General features: G+C 47.7%; 1 protein-coding gene across 1 annotated transcript; it reads right to left on the bottom strand.

Moving 5' to 3' along the window:
- On the bottom strand, positions 1-14,534 carry Sumf2 (sulfatase modifying factor 2). The gene is made up of 9 exons (XM_075977892.1): positions 14,429-14,534; positions 11,641-11,797; positions 8,337-8,448; positions 7,386-7,430; positions 6,621-6,771; positions 5,099-5,154; positions 3,185-3,269; positions 2,912-3,056; positions 1-1,030 (listed from the first exon to the last, which is right to left on the bottom strand). Exons 1-9 carry the CDS (start codon positions 14,517-14,519, stop codon positions 946-948), a joined length of 927 nt encoding a protein of 308 aa, XP_075834007.1. The 5' UTR covers positions 14,520-14,534; the 3' UTR covers positions 1-945.
- Between the last annotated feature and the right edge of the window lie 440 nt (positions 14,535-14,974).

A 14,974-nucleotide genomic window follows, 5' to 3' on the forward strand; every position in this document is an offset into this window, starting at 1 on the left:
TTTCCGATACACAAATGCAGAGTTTATTGACTTCATGATATCTATCGACACCATGGGAACCAGTGCTTCTCCAGAGACTGTTTGCATGTTTGCAGAGGTACATGGAAGCCCCTACATGATTAACACCCAGAGGAGAAGCTTATGGCATTTGCCCTCCTAGGAGAGCTCGAAACTCGTTACTCCCACAATGCACAGCTTCACCTGGTAAATTATTTGCTCTACTAGAGTGCTTTAATACTGGGCCCTGTGTATAACTGCAGCACTCAGAGAGCTGAGGTCAGAGGATTGAGAGTTGGAGACCAGCCTTGCCACATGGTGAGTACCCTGTTGCAAACAACAGACAGGGAGGCTTTAGGCACCATCACGTAAAGAAAGCATTTTCCTTCTACAGACTTTTCCAGGAGAACTAAAAACTGAACCAGAGAGGAAGAAAGAAAAGGAAGAGTTTTTTTTTTTCTTTTTCTCTTGAGACAGATTTTCTTTTCTTTTCTTTTCTTTTTTTTTTTTTTTTTTTGCTGTCCTGGAACTCACTCTGTAGACCAGGCTGGTCATGAACTCACAGAGACCCGCCTGCCTCTGCTTTCCCAGGGCCTGGATTAAAGGTGTTTGCCACCACGGCCTGCCTGAGAGGGAGCCATTTTCAGACTGCTGTCTTTTGGAGAACTGCTCCAGATACCAGAGCGCTGGGGTCCTTTGTCCATAATCCTGCACTTCAGAGAAACACCCAGCTCCCAGCCATGATCATTCAGGCCCTCCTCTTGCAGGCTATGGTAGTCCCCTCTTGGGGTTGAGTGTTCTTTTGCCCTTAGGAGACATCTGCCAGAGAGAAGGGGCTCGGAGGGAGGCCACCTGCAGGTTGACAAGGAACGTGGTATCCGATGCCTCTGGAACGTGGGCAGGGAGACACGGTACTGAGGGCGGCCTTCTCCATCCCTGCCTGGGTGCTTACAAATCCTCCTTCCGTTGGCCTGTGCTGGAGGCGCAGCGGAAGCCCAGGTTGTCTGAGGCGGAATCTGGAGTGTTGCCCATCCTGTGGCAGAACAGGGAGAGTGTGCATACTGTTGGGGATGGGGTCTGCTGGAAAGAGAGGCGGTGTGGTGGCTCCCATAGGCTCATCTATTTGAACGCCCTGTCCCCAGGGAGTGGAACTATCTAAGGAGGATTGGAGTAGGTGTAGCCTCCTTGGAAGTGTGTCACTAGCAGGTGGCTTTGAGGTTTCACAAGTCCACAACAGGCCCAGTGTCTCTCCTTTCTCTGCCTGCGGATCAGGATGTCAAGCTCTCAGCTACTGCTCCAGTGCTATGCCTGTCTGCTTCTGGCACAATGATCATGGACTAAGACTCTAAAACTGTAACCAAGCCTTCAATTAAACGCTTCTATTCACAAGAGTTGTCTTGGTCATGGTGTCTCTGCACAGCAGCCAAATAGCAACTAACGCAGTTGTTCTGAAGACAAGTCCAGCCAGTGTGCTATGACAGGTAAGGGAGCTGAGCGGCCACAAAGGATTGCAATAGAAGGTGATCTTTTTTGTTTGTTTTTCAAGACAGGGTTTCTCTGTGGCTTTGGAGCCTGTCCTGGAACTAGCTCTTGTAGACCTGGCTGGTCTTGAACTCACAGAGATCCGCCTGCCTCTGCCTCCCGAGTGCTGGGATTAAAGGCGTGCGCCACCACCGCCCGGCTGGAAGATGATCTTAATGACCACTGATGGGTAAGTAGCTCCTACTCTAAGCTCAATGCACTTGTAGGTGAGAAATGAGTTTCACAGCAGGTAATGGCTATTCTTGGTTGTCAATTTGACTCCGTCTGGAATTAACTAAAACTCAGAAATGGAGGGGCACAGCTGTGAGGGATTTTTGCTTAATTTGAAGTGGAAAGATCCACTTCTCATCTGAATCTTTAAGGTGGGAAGACCCACCTCTATTCCGAGCCACGCCTTCTGCTGGAAGCCTATATAAGGTCATGGAAGAAGGAAGCTTTTGTTCCCTGCCTGCTTGCTCTTACTTTTGCTAGCAAGTCCATTCCCTCACTGGCATGAGAGCCGACTTCTTTGGGATTCCAGTGTGTACTGAAGACCAGTTGCAACATTCAGTCTCGTGGACTGGACAGTTAATTACTGGATTCTTAGACCTTCTGTGCAGGTGGCCATTATTGGATTAGCCGGACCACAGTGTGTAAGTCATTCTAAAAAATTCCCTTTATATAGCGATAGATAGATAGCGATTCATTTCATGTTTCTCTAGAATTCCTGACTGATACACGCAGTTAGTTGGCTCTGGCAGGCAGGGCCTCACCATCTTCCAAACCCTGAAACTACAAAGCCTGAGGAGTCTTGTCCAAGGCTGAACAAACCAAACCTACAGTGAGTAAAGCAGAAGTCCTGAAGGCTGGAATTCAGTGCTGGGGGAGCCACCAATGACGCACCACATGAGATGAGCAGTCCCAACACCTCCCTGACAAACGACTCTAAGCAGTGACTTTTGGGGCCTGCAGCAGCTCAATGAGTGTGTTAACTCATGCCTCCCGGCTGTGACCTACTCATGTGCAATTCCGTCTCCTTCCCTCTGCCCTGCTCCATGTGAGAAGAGACCCCACAGTGTGAGGTTGCCGGAAGGTTCCCTTACTGCTGCTGAGTCTCAGGAAGGGGTCCCCAGGCTGTCTTGGGGACCCATGTTTACTTCCCATGGTCAGCAGTACTGGCTTGTTTCTCTTAGAACTTTCAGTGGAGGCAGGAGGTGCAAGAAGGGGTGAGGGGTGTGACCTGCAATACTGAAAGAGGTGGGTGAGGAAGGGATTGAAGAGCTGGGATGGGGTGCAGAAGCCGCATCCGTGCCAGCTCCGGGCCACTTGGACCCAGGAGCCCAGCATCCATACCCTCAGCCATGGCTACAGAGACCTGACCTAAGATTCTTACCTGGTGGTGACCCGAGCCCGGTGATTGGCTGAGCCATCAGCGGTGTCGATCCATGACGCCCCCCGGAGGACACGCATATCCTGGCCAGCAGATTGGTAAGTGGACGCCGTCCATTCCCACACATTGCCCATGAGGTCGTATAGTCCTTCAGTGTAGCAGTAGGTCATTAGATGGGGGAGTAGGGGACTCTCTCCACCCACCAGATGCCCGGGGGAGGCCGGGGAAGATTTTCCTCGGCCACCTTGTCAGACAATGTACAATAGGAGGTCTCACCATAGTTGTTCTGAGGGGGGAAAGCGCTCACTGGTGACAGTCCATGAAAACCGTCTTCAGCTCTGTCACCCTTGGGGAACTTTCCCTGACAAGAAGAATGAAAGTGTAAGATTTATCAGCCTGTCCCGAGGCAGGTGCCCTGTCCACCCAGAGGAAAACAACGGTCATTTTACTCTGCAGTGTGGGGGAAGGACGGTGACCTCAGATTCCCTTACATGGAGCTTTGGAAAGAGCCCTGCTGTTTCTAACTAACCATCTATGCCCTGCATCCCCAGCCTGGGACAGAAGCCCTGGAGCCCATACTGTCACACAGCTCCTGCTTTTGTTAAATAGAAATACACCACCTGTGTTTATTGATGTGATTGTTCAACTTCATTGTTATTCCTATCAAAACTGGAGCTGGCATTTGCCATGTAAGCATGAGGAACTGGTTCATATCCTGAGAACCCATATAAAAAGCTGGGCATAGGGCATGCATCTGCCACTCCGGTTCTCGGGGCCTGCTTGGCTAGGCAGTCTAGCTGAAATGCCGAGTTCCATATGGCTCAGCAGCTAAGAGCACTGACAGCCATTCCAGAGGACCCGGGTTCAATTCCCAGCAGCCACATGGCAGCTCACAACTGTCTGTAACTCAAGTTCCAGGGGATCTGACACAGACATAAATGTAGATAAAACACAAATACACAAAAGTTTTTAAAAAAATAGATAAGTCTTTAAAAAAAAATTGCATGCACCATGCCACTGTTCTTGTAGAGGGCCCAAGAAAACCTGAGTTCTGTTCCCAGCACTGGTCCTGGAACTCACTTTGTAGACTAGGCTGCCCTTTAACTCAAAGATCCGCCTGCATCTGCCTCTGAGTGCTGGGATTAACGGCCATCACATGCTTTTATAATTCAACTTAAGTTATAATTTAAAATTTTTTAAGTGCTAAAAATGCAGTGTGGACAAGCAGCTGAGGAAGATACCACACATGATACACCTGCACACACATGCACAGACCACACATATGCCCAACAAACTAGACTAGAGAGGCCCCTCCTCCACAAGGCTCTCATTAGCTCGACAATATATGACAGTCTGTTGCATGATCTCTTTTAGTAAGTGAGTGTTTAGCAGTGTTGTAAGGGTGTTGGTGAGATGCAGGCATTTGCTGCCAAGGCTGAGGGCCTGAGTTCAATCCCCCGACAGGCCTGGAAGGAGAGAATCAATTCACATAAGTTGTCCTCTGACTTCTTCAGGTGTGCCATGGCATGCCCATGCCCACATATATCTTTACTTTTTCATCTTGTTCTATTTTATTTTATTGAGACAGGGTCTTGCTTCTGTACATTCATTTAAAAAATTTTATTTTTTATTTATTTTTTTAAAAATATTTATTTATTTATTATGTATACAATATTCTGTCTGTATGCCTGAAGGCCAGAAGAGGGCGCCAGACCTCTTTTACAGATGGTTGTGAGCCACCATGTGGTTGCTGGGAATTGAACTCAGGACCTTTGGAAAAGCAGGCAATGCTCTTAACCACTGAGCCATCTCTCCTGCCCCCTAAAAAAATTTTTTTTAAGACAGGGTTTCTCCATGTAGCCCTGCCTGTCCCAGAACAGACTCTGTAGACCAAGCTGGCCTGGAACTCAGAGATCTGCCTGCCCCTGCCTCCTGAGTGCTCGGATTAAAGGCATGCGCCACCCTTGCCCAGTGATCCATTTTTAAATTTTGTGTTAGCTGCTTGGTAAGGCCTTGGACTTGTGATTCCTCCTGGGAGGACAAACTCATCTCACCAGGTCCTGCTAGGCCCTGTCATCGGTGCCCATGGCTTTAGCAGTGCTCCATACAGCACTAAGTCCCAACAGGGACTGAAACGGTGCCTCTGCAGGGCTCCAGCAAGGCTTGGAGAAAGAGGAAGATAGGGCTTACCTGCCACAAATTGGTGCGGTTTGGCTGGAACTTGTTCCCCCATGGATAAACCTGGCCTGCAAGACAGCAAAGAGACAAAAAAGAAAGAACTGGGTGGAAAGACAAAAAGAACAAGGAAGCCAGAAGGAAAGGAGGAGGTGGAGAGAAAGGGAGACTGACTTCACTTCCTTCCTTTCATTCAGAGTCCTCCCCCGGCCTGGGAAGCAACAGATAGAATCCCATTACACTGCTGGACACCACAGCCCTGCAGTTCTTAGTGTGGCGGAGGGACACAGACAACAAGGGATGGCATGAGAAACTTGCAATCACAAGCAGGTAGGAAGCAACCTCACTTGTTATATTTGAAAACTATTGGCCTGTGGTGGTGGCACACGCCTTTAATCCTAGCACTCGGGAGGCAGAGACAGGTGGATTTCTGTGAGCTGGAGGCCAGCCTGGTCTACAGAGCGAGTTATAGGACAGCTGGGGCTACACAGAGAAACCCTGTGTCAAAAAGCAAAAAGTAAAATAAAATAAAATAAAATAAAGCTATTGATATAACCTTGTGTGCATGCAGAGTACAGAAATGCCTAGCGTGGGAAATTGGTTTCCATCCTAAGACAGTTTACATAGTCAGGGCTGAAGGACAACAGATTCATGAGCAAAACCCATCACTCCTTCTCCTTTCCACTTGTGGTGATGCTCCTGCCTCAGCCTTCCAAATGCTGAGACTCTTTAATCTCTGTGGAAAAGGAGTGAAGTTTTCAGTAACTCTTTTTTGCCCTGACCTATTGTGTTCTAATTGTATTTATTCAAATGTAACTTAGCTAGGTGTGGAGGCTCACAGATGTTATTATTATTATTATTATTATTTTCTTTAGAGACTGCGTCAGTCTCACTGTGCAGTACTGGAACTCACTATACAGACCAGGCTGGCCTCAAGCTCACAGAGATCTGCCTGCCTCTGTCTTCCAAGTGCTGGGGTTGAAGGCCTGTGCCACCAGACCTGTTATTACAGCCATTGGGAGGATGACTGGGGTTACACAGTAAATCCAGGCCAGCCTGGGCTACAGAGGGAGAATATCTCCCCCCCCCCCTCTCTCTCTCCATATATATATATCCAAAGCTACAGAGAAACTCTGTCTTGAAAAAACAAAACAAAAAACCAAACAAACAAACAAAAAAAGAATGTTCATCTACTCAGCCATCTTGAAGCCCTAAAAAATTTTCTTAGAAAGCCGAGCATAGGGGCTGGAGAGATGGCTCAGAGGTTAAGAGCATTGCCTGCTCTTCCAAAGGTCCTGAGTTCAATTCCTGGCAACCACATGGTGGCTCACAACCATCTGTAATGAGGTCTGGTGCCCTCTTCTGGCCTGCAGGAATACACACAGACAGAACATTTTATACATAATAAATAAATAAATAAATATTAAAAAAAAAAAAAGAAATCATTACTGGGGGAACTTGGGACCCTCTCCAGCCTTTCTAGCCCCAGTGCAGGGCAGGGCAGGAAGATGAGAGGATGGCCTTGGCATCCACGTACCCTTCAAGCCCCCTCGGGCCGCAAACTCCCACTCCTCCTCTGTGGGCAACCGCTTTCCCCGCCATGCACAGTAAGCGACAGCATCGTTCCAGCTCACGTGTACCACCGGAAGCTCCAGTTTTTCTCGGATGCCAGAGCCGGGACCTGCAGGCTGACAGTCAAGGCGAAGTGAGACAGACTTCCGGGATCTAGGGGAAAGGCTGACAAAGGCTTCGCTTGCGTGCCTCGGTTCAGCTTTTGCACGAGGTAGCGGGAGGAAGTCGGGAATGACGATTCAGTGAGTGAGAAACAGGACCGTGGCTGCACACACCTGCCATTCCGGCACCCAGAAGGGTGAGGGAGGGGGGAACCTGGCTACAGAGTGAGATGTCGTGAGAGGATGAAGAAGGGGGCCAAAAAGACAGATTCGTTAGCAAAGAGAGCAGCAGAAAACATGGAAAAGAATTAGCGCAGAAGGAACAGGGCTACTCCTGAAATGTCCTAGTGACTCTTTAAAACAGCACTCCTGGCTGACCAGGCACGGTGGTGCACTCCTTACTCCCCGCACTCAGAGGAAGAGGCAGGCAGAGCTCTGAGTCTGAGGCCAGCCTGACCTACATAGCGGGTTCCAGGCCAGTCAGGGCTACACAGTGAGACCCTGTCTCAAAAACCAAACAGATGAAAGCACCCCTTGGTGTTTTTAGGGACTAGGGGTTCAGGGAAACCAAATTTCCAAGAATGAAACTCAGTAGTCGCAGAAAATGAGGCAAAGAAACCAATACTCACCTGCCTCCAAAACGCCCTCTGCACCGGCAGCCACCAGAGAACAGACTGCAGAGACAGAAACAGAATGAGGGCTAGACGATCTGACCCAGCTAAGGACCCTTCTCAACTCGCCAAAGTAGAACACAGACTGTGGGCTGTGGACGGACTCTTTTTGTTGTTCGCTTGTTTTGGGACAAGCCTCACTAATGTAGCCCTGGATGGACCAGAACTGGCACTCACTATGTAGACCAGGGTGGCCACAAACTCAGAGATCCTGAGTCTGGGATTGAATGCATACTCCACAACACCTGGCTATGGATGGAATCTTTTTCAAATGATACTCTGGGGTTGGGCACACAGCTCAGTGGGCAGAGCGCTTGCCCAGCATGCCCGAAGCCCTGGGTTCGATCACCAGCACTGCGTAAACCCAGTACGGTAGTGCACACCTTTCATCCAGCACTTAGGAGGCAGAGGCAGGAGGATCTCTGCGAGTTCAAGATCAACCTGGTCTACAGCTTGAGCTCCAGGCCATCTACATAGTGAGACCTTGTCTTAAAAAGCAAACAAACAAAACAAAACACCCCCTAAGCAAAGCCAAAGTAAGGAGAGTCAGTCTCCACCCCCCACCCCAGTACTGGACCCACCTTTTTGCACAAGCTAGTAGGCGAGCCCTCTGCCCCTGAGTTACATCTAGCCCCTTTTTAAAGATTCCATTTTGAGACGAGGTCTCCCTGAACACTCAGGCTGCCCTTGACCTTATTACCCTGCCTCAGCATCCCAAGTAACTGTGCTTCCAGGCATTCACCATAAGGCCTGGCAGTTACCACCCTGGCTGCTCAGGTTAAGTGTGTATTCATTCTCTCTGGCTTCCACTCGGCCTCCACCACGGCACCCAGCTGACCCCTCCCGCTCCCCTCAGAAGACTCTGCACACCCCCTTCCGCCCCCGTCCCGTGACCAGGTTCTCTCTCACCGGCATCTGATTTGCTTGATTTCTAAGCGCAGGGGGCACAAAATCCTCAAAGACGAAACTCCACCCGAAGGTCTCTGCCTCGGTCTGGAACTTTTTCTCTCGGACAAATTCCCTGGGAAGAGACAGTTCACTTGGCAGCTAGGGCTCCGCGCCCTTCCCTACTGTCCTCCGCTCTAGGGAGCCTTGTTCACAAGCTTCACGAAATTAGCCTGACACCCGTGAGAAAGTTTCTTTTTTCTTTTGTCTATGAGAGCTACTTTTCTCGTTTTTGCTTTTTCAATCAAAGGTAGTTTTTCTTTTTCTTTCTATTAAAGGAGTTAGTTATGCCTGTCTCGAAAAACTAAAAATAAATGAATAAAATAGGATTTCCTTATATAGTCCAAGATGGCCTTGAACTCCTAAATTCTCCTGCCAAAGAGTGTTGTGATAACCGGAGTGTAATTCCACAACCAACTCTAGTCTGTGGGTTTCATTGTTTTAGACAGGGTCTCATTTTGTATTGTTGGCTGGACTGGGACTCACTAGGTAGAGCAGGCTAGCCTTGAACTCACAGATATCTATGCCTCTTCCTTCCTGGGATTTAGGGCATATGCCACTATGCCTGGCTTAGTTCTGTGAGGTTTTTTTTTTTTTAAGTTTAAAAAAATATTTCATCGGGCTGGAGAGATGGCTCAGAGGTTAAGAGCACTGGCTGCTCTTCCAGAGGTCCTGAGTTCAATTCCCAGCAACCACATCTATGAGCTCACAACCATCTATGAGCCCTGGTGCCCTCTTCTGGTGATCAGGCATACATGCAGATAGAACATTGTATACATAATAAAGAATTTCTTAAAAAAAAAATATTTCATCTCATTAGTTTCATTTATGGGTGTGGAGCGGCAGGATATGCACCGTATCTAAGCAGTGCCCATGAAGGCCAGACAGGCTTGAGATTCCCTGGAACTGAAGTTCCCAGCTGCCTGACGTGGGTGCTGGGAACTGAGCTTGGCTCTGGAAGAGCAGGAAGCACTCCTAACTGCTGAGACATCTCTCTACATCTAGTGTTTTGTTGTTGTTGTTGTTATTTCGAGTCTTTCTATGTAGTCCTGGCTGTCCTAGAACTCATTACGTACACCATAACTCACAGAAATCCTCCTGCCTCTCCTGGGATTAAAGGGGTACACTACCAAGCCTGAATGCTCTACTTCTAGTTCTGTGAGCTTTTTAAAAAGATATATTCATTTTTATTAATGTGTATGCGTATTTTGCCTGCATGTATGTATATGCAAGACTTTTTTGTCTTGTGTTCAAGGAGGCCAGAAAAAGGCATCTGATCCCCTGGAACTAGAATTACAGATAGTTGTGAGCTGCCATGTGGGTGCTGGGAATTGAACCCTGGTCCTCAGCAAGAAGAGCAAGTGACCTTAACCACTGATCCATCTCTCCAGAACGCAAGTCTGAGAGTTTTTTGTTTGTTTTTATTGTTGTTTTTGAAGACAGGGTTTCTCTGTGTATCTTTGATTATCCTGAAACTCACTTTTTTAGACCAGGCTAGCCTCAAATCACCGAGATTCGCCTGCCTCTGCCTGGCAGTGCTGGGATTAAAGGTGTGTGCCACTACCACACCCGGCATAGTTCTGTGAGTTTTAATACAACATACTGGGCTGAAGATGACAACTCATTCTTCGAATGTTCGCTTAGCAGGGGTGAAGCCCTAGGCTTAATCCCCTGTATAATAAATAAATAGAGAGGTCTAAACTTCCTCCACTTCACAAACTAGGCCTAAATTTCAGTTATTTAAACAAAGGGCTATTAATCAAAACACTCCTGACAACAGGGACGAGAGAGAGAACACAAACAAGGCCTGAATCAGCCCCACAATGTCTCAAGGACAATTCCTACAACCCCCTTAAAACTTACCCAAGTATGTCCAAAGATAAAGCCTCAACCAATTAAAAATATACTAATATAACGGCTGCCTGCATAATCAATTGTGTTTGAGATGACCTAACCATCCCTGAAATTCCCCTAACTAAGCTTAAAAGGAGCCTGCACACTCCTCTCGGCCTTCGTCACTATTTCGTGCAGATAAACAACCCCGTCAGCCGGGCGGTGGTGGCGCATGCCTTTAATCCCAGCACTTGGGAGGCAGAGGCAGGCGGATGTCTGTGAGTTCGAGACCAGCCTGGTCTACAAGAGCTAGTTCCAGGACAGGCTCCAAACCCACAGAGAAACCCTGTCTCGAAAAACCAAAAAAAAAAAAAAAAAAAAAAAATCTGTAAACAACCCCTTGTAGGCTGGTACAAATGCTCTTTGTTCTTGCATACCATTTGAATCTAAGGTCTTCCTTCAGCGTTTTCTCGGACTTTACAAAATAAATAAAAGCATGTAATCACATCTACAGACCTGTAGCCCCAGCAATCAAGAGGCTGAGAAAAGCCGAGCGGTGGTGGCGCATGCCTTTAATCCCAGCACTCGGGAGGCAGAGGCAGGCGGATCTCTGTGAGTTTGAGACCAGCCTGGTCTACAGAGCTAGTTCCAGGACAGGCTCCAAAGCCACAGAGAAACCCTGTCTCGAAAAAACAAAAAAAAAAAACAAAAAAAAAAAGAGGAGCCAGGTTGGATTCCCAACACATGCATGGCAACTCACAACCTTCCATACCTCCTGTTACTGAGAATCTGGCTTCCTCTTCTCACGTCTGAGGGTGCCAGGCATGCATGTGGGTACACATACAAGCAAAACACTCATGTACAGAATTTAAAAAATAACAAATGAGGTAATTTTTTTGTGATTAGTAAGATACTTTTCTATTTAACATATATTCTTTCTTTTTTGGTTTTTGGAGACAGGATTTCACTGGTTGAGTAGCTGGAACTCACTCTGTAGACCAGACTGGACTCAAACCCAGACAGACTCAAGAGATCCACCTACGTCTGCCTCCTGAATGCTGGGATTAAAGGTGTGCGCCACTACCACCCAGCTTCTATTCAATGTCTTTTTTTTTTTTTTTAATTTTTTTTATGGTTTATTTAACTTTATTTTATGTGCATTGGTGTGAAGGTGTCAGATCCCCTGGAACTGGATCTTCAGACAGTTGTGAGCTGCCATGTGGGTGCTGGGAATTGAACCCGGGTCCTTGGGAAGAACAGTCAGTTCTCTTAACCGCTGAGCCACCTCTCCAGCCCTCTATTCAATGTCTTACAGCTATCTCTTGTATCAAACTTTATTTATTTTTGAGACATGAAGATTAGAATTAGAAAAAGACTTTTACCTTCCCTGCAAACAAAACAAAACAAAACAAAAAAACACCAAAACTTGAAATACCTGAAATCTTTATTGGTGACGGGAAACACGTCAATGGCGAAGGATTTGACTGTCACTTCCCGGGCAGGCCCTTCGCCGTCTCTGCCATCTGGAGCATCGGTCCCCATCAAAAATTGTCCACCTGGCAGCTGCACCATGGCAGGAGCCTGAGCACTTCCTGCAGAACAGGACAGGTAGGAGCAATTCGTGCATAAATCTTACCACCTCACCATTTGCCTTTAAAGCCTTTGTTGAGATGGGGCCTCACTCTGCAGACCTGGCGCATCTGGGACTCACTATGTAGACTGGGCTGGCCCCAGACTCACAGAGTTTCACTCGCTCCTGCCTCCTGAGTGCTCAGACTGAAGATGCGCTCCAACATACCCAGCTTTTTAAAAAATATTTTATCTTATGAGTGTTCGTCTGCATGCATATAAGTGTACTCTGTGTGTGTGTGCCTGGTACCCACAGAGGCGAGAAGGCACTGGGTCCCGCCCTTCCCTTCAACCCTGGGCTGGCTTAGAACGCACAGAGATCTGCCTACCCTTGCCTTTCGGGAATTAAAGGGATGAGTGACCACACCCAGACTTTCAGGGTGCTGTATCTAGCCCTCTTCTCATTCTGACACAATTCTACCCATTTCAGGAATAATTCCAAGGGGTCAAAATGAGTAAGTAGGGAAATATCAAATTAAATGGAATTAAATATCCAACAATTACAATATAAACAAGCAAACTAAAATTTTAAAAATAGTTTTAGGGACCAGGCCAATATCTGTACATACATGGTACACATATACACAGAGGAAAAAAAGCCTCCCCCCTTTTAAAATCCACTCATGAGGTATACAACCTCTAATCCTAGCATTTGGAGCTGGAGACATAGATATTTGTGATTTTGAGGCCAGTCTGGTCTACACAGTGAGGTCAGCCAGGACTACAAAGTAAGACCTGTCTCAAGAGAAAAAAAAGTTTTAAAAAGACATATGGGGGTGTGAGGCAATGGTGGCACACATCTTTAATCCCAGTACCCGGAGAGCAGAGGCAGGTGGATCTCTGTGAGTTCAAGGCTAAGAGCTGCGGCACAGCCAGGGCTACATGAGAAACCCTGTCTAGAAAAAAACAAAACAAAACAAAAAGACAGTTGGGGTGACTCCCTGTAATCCCAGCACTTAAGAATTGAGAGGCTGGGGTAGGAGGACCTTGAGTTTGAGGCTAGCCTTGGCTATAGAGTGAGATTGTTAGGAATATTTCCTAAGCGAGCTCTCTGACGACGCAAAAATTCCCAATCAAGCAAAATCAAAACAGGCCGAATTAAAAAATATCCAGGTTTAGGGCTGGAGAGATGGCTCAGCGGTTAAGAGCATTGCCTGCTCTTCCAAAGGTCCTGAGTTCAATTCCTGGCAACCACATGGTGGCTCACAACCATCTGTAATGAGGTCTGGTGTCCTCTTCTGGCCTGCAGGCATGCACGTAGAAAGAATATTGTATACATAATAAATAAATAAATATTTAAAAAAAAATATCCAGGTTTAATGGGAGATCTGCGCTCTTGGGTGGCCCCGAGGGGGAAACGGGAAGCCGCAGAAAAGCGACCCCCGGGAGGAAGAAAGGGGGACCATGTGTTCGTCTTTTGGGGGATCACTTAAGTACCTCGAGGAGTGGTCCTGACCCCACCCCCAGGGAGGGGTCAGGACCTGGCCTGCTGGGATTTGAAGTCCAGATCAGGCCTGGGGGCTGGGACCTCCACTCCCAACCTAACAGAAACTGTTTCAAAAATGAAATAAAATAACGGATGATGGCACACACCTTCAATTCCAGCACATGGGAGGCAGAGGCAAGTGGATTCTGTGAGTTTCAGGCCACTCAGAGCTACATAGTGAGACCCTGTCTCAAAACACAACAAAATAAAACCTAAGACCATTTTTTTAAATGCCTATAATCCCAGCTCTAAGAAACCTGTGGCATCCATGAATTCGAGGTCCGCTTGGTCTTCTACTACACAGAGTTCCAGGCCAGACAGGGAGCCGTAGTTACTCTGCCTCAAAGATAAAACAGGGTGCTAGGGGAACGGCTCCGCATGTAAGGACACCTGTTGCTCTTGCGGACACCCCACGTTCCTGCACCCCATCAGTGGTTTATAACCATGTTTCTTCAGTTCCAGGGATCCTACCACTTTTCTTCCGACCTCAGTGGGCACCAGGCACACTCATGGTGCACAAACATACATAGAGGCAAAACACTCAGAAAGTTTAGCCCAAGCCCTTAAAGGTGCACACCTTTAATCCCAGCATTTGGCAGGCAGAGGCAGTTGGATCTCTGAGTTCGAAGCCAGCCTGGTCTACAAAGCGATTTCCAGGACAGAGCTGTTACACAGAGAAACTCTTTCTCGAAAAACAAAACAAAACAAAAAAAGTTCAATGCAACCAGTAACTAGAGAAAAAAAGGTGTATTTAAACAGACGGTACGGTACTGTTAGTTGTAAAGTGGGAAGTAGCATCGGATTTCTGTGTGACTTTGTGATCTTGACTTTTTAAAGCTTACTTTCTACAAACAAAAGCTATGCATCACACGTGAGCGCACCAGCTCAAGATAGGGAAGTGGGATCGGGAGGACAGGAAAACCAGCGTGCAGGCAGAGCTGCACAGCAGACAGACCCTGCTTCACAGTTTCATGGTGGGCAGCCCCCAGCAAGCGACCAGAGATCCCGCAAAAACCCTCCGAGGCGGAAGCTCCATCTGAAAGGTTGGGTGCCATCCCTTTTCGGGTGCTCAGGAATGGGGTAAACAGGCACTGGGCCGAACACTGACCTAGCTGAAGTCTGAGATTGGACAGGAACCACAGCAGAGACCAGAGAGGGAACGAGGTACCCATGCTGACGAGCCAGGAATCAACACGCATGCGCTGCTCGAAACCGGTCTCTGCGTTGACTTTCTCACGCATGCGCACTTGCTTGAGGGTGAGCACCCTGATCTCTTTGACCAATGGCGGAGCTGCGGGGAGACCCAGGTGGCGCTCCTTGGTAGATCGCCCGCGGGAACCGCCCATGAATGAATTAAACACTAGCTTAGCCACTTGAACTAAAATCATATATTGTGAAATATTCTGTCTACGTAATGCTAAGAAGTGCGTGCGTGCCCACGTCGCTGGAGATGCAGCAGCCCAGTGTGACTGCTGGGAACTGAGCATGAGCAGTAGAACACTTCTAAATAGCGCCCTGGCTGTCCTGGCACTAGCTCTTAAAAGACCAAACTCACAGATATTGCCTGCCTCTGTTGGGATTAAAGGTGTGCCGGATCAACCCTTTTGGGGGGTGTTTTTCTAGACAGTGCTTCTCTGTAGCATTGGAGCATCTC

Source organism: Microtus pennsylvanicus, chromosome 1, assembly GCF_037038515.1.
Source record: "Microtus pennsylvanicus isolate mMicPen1 chromosome 1, mMicPen1.hap1, whole genome shotgun sequence".
NCBI lineage: Eukaryota > Metazoa > Chordata > Mammalia > Rodentia > Cricetidae > Microtus > Microtus pennsylvanicus.

Coding starts and splice junctions, on each gene's coding strand:
- Sumf2 (XM_075977892.1), bottom strand. CDS start 14,519: ATGCGTGTTGATTCCTGGCTCGTCAGCATGGGTACCTCGTTCCCTCTC. Junction 8,449..11,640: donor GTCACCAATAAAGATTTCAG/GTATTTCAAGTT, acceptor GTCTCTTCCCAG/GGAATTTGTCCGAGAGAAAA. Junction 7,431..8,336: donor ATCAAGCAAATCAGATGCCG/GTGAGAGAGAAC, acceptor CTGTCTCTGCAG/TCTGTTCTCTGGTGGCTGCC.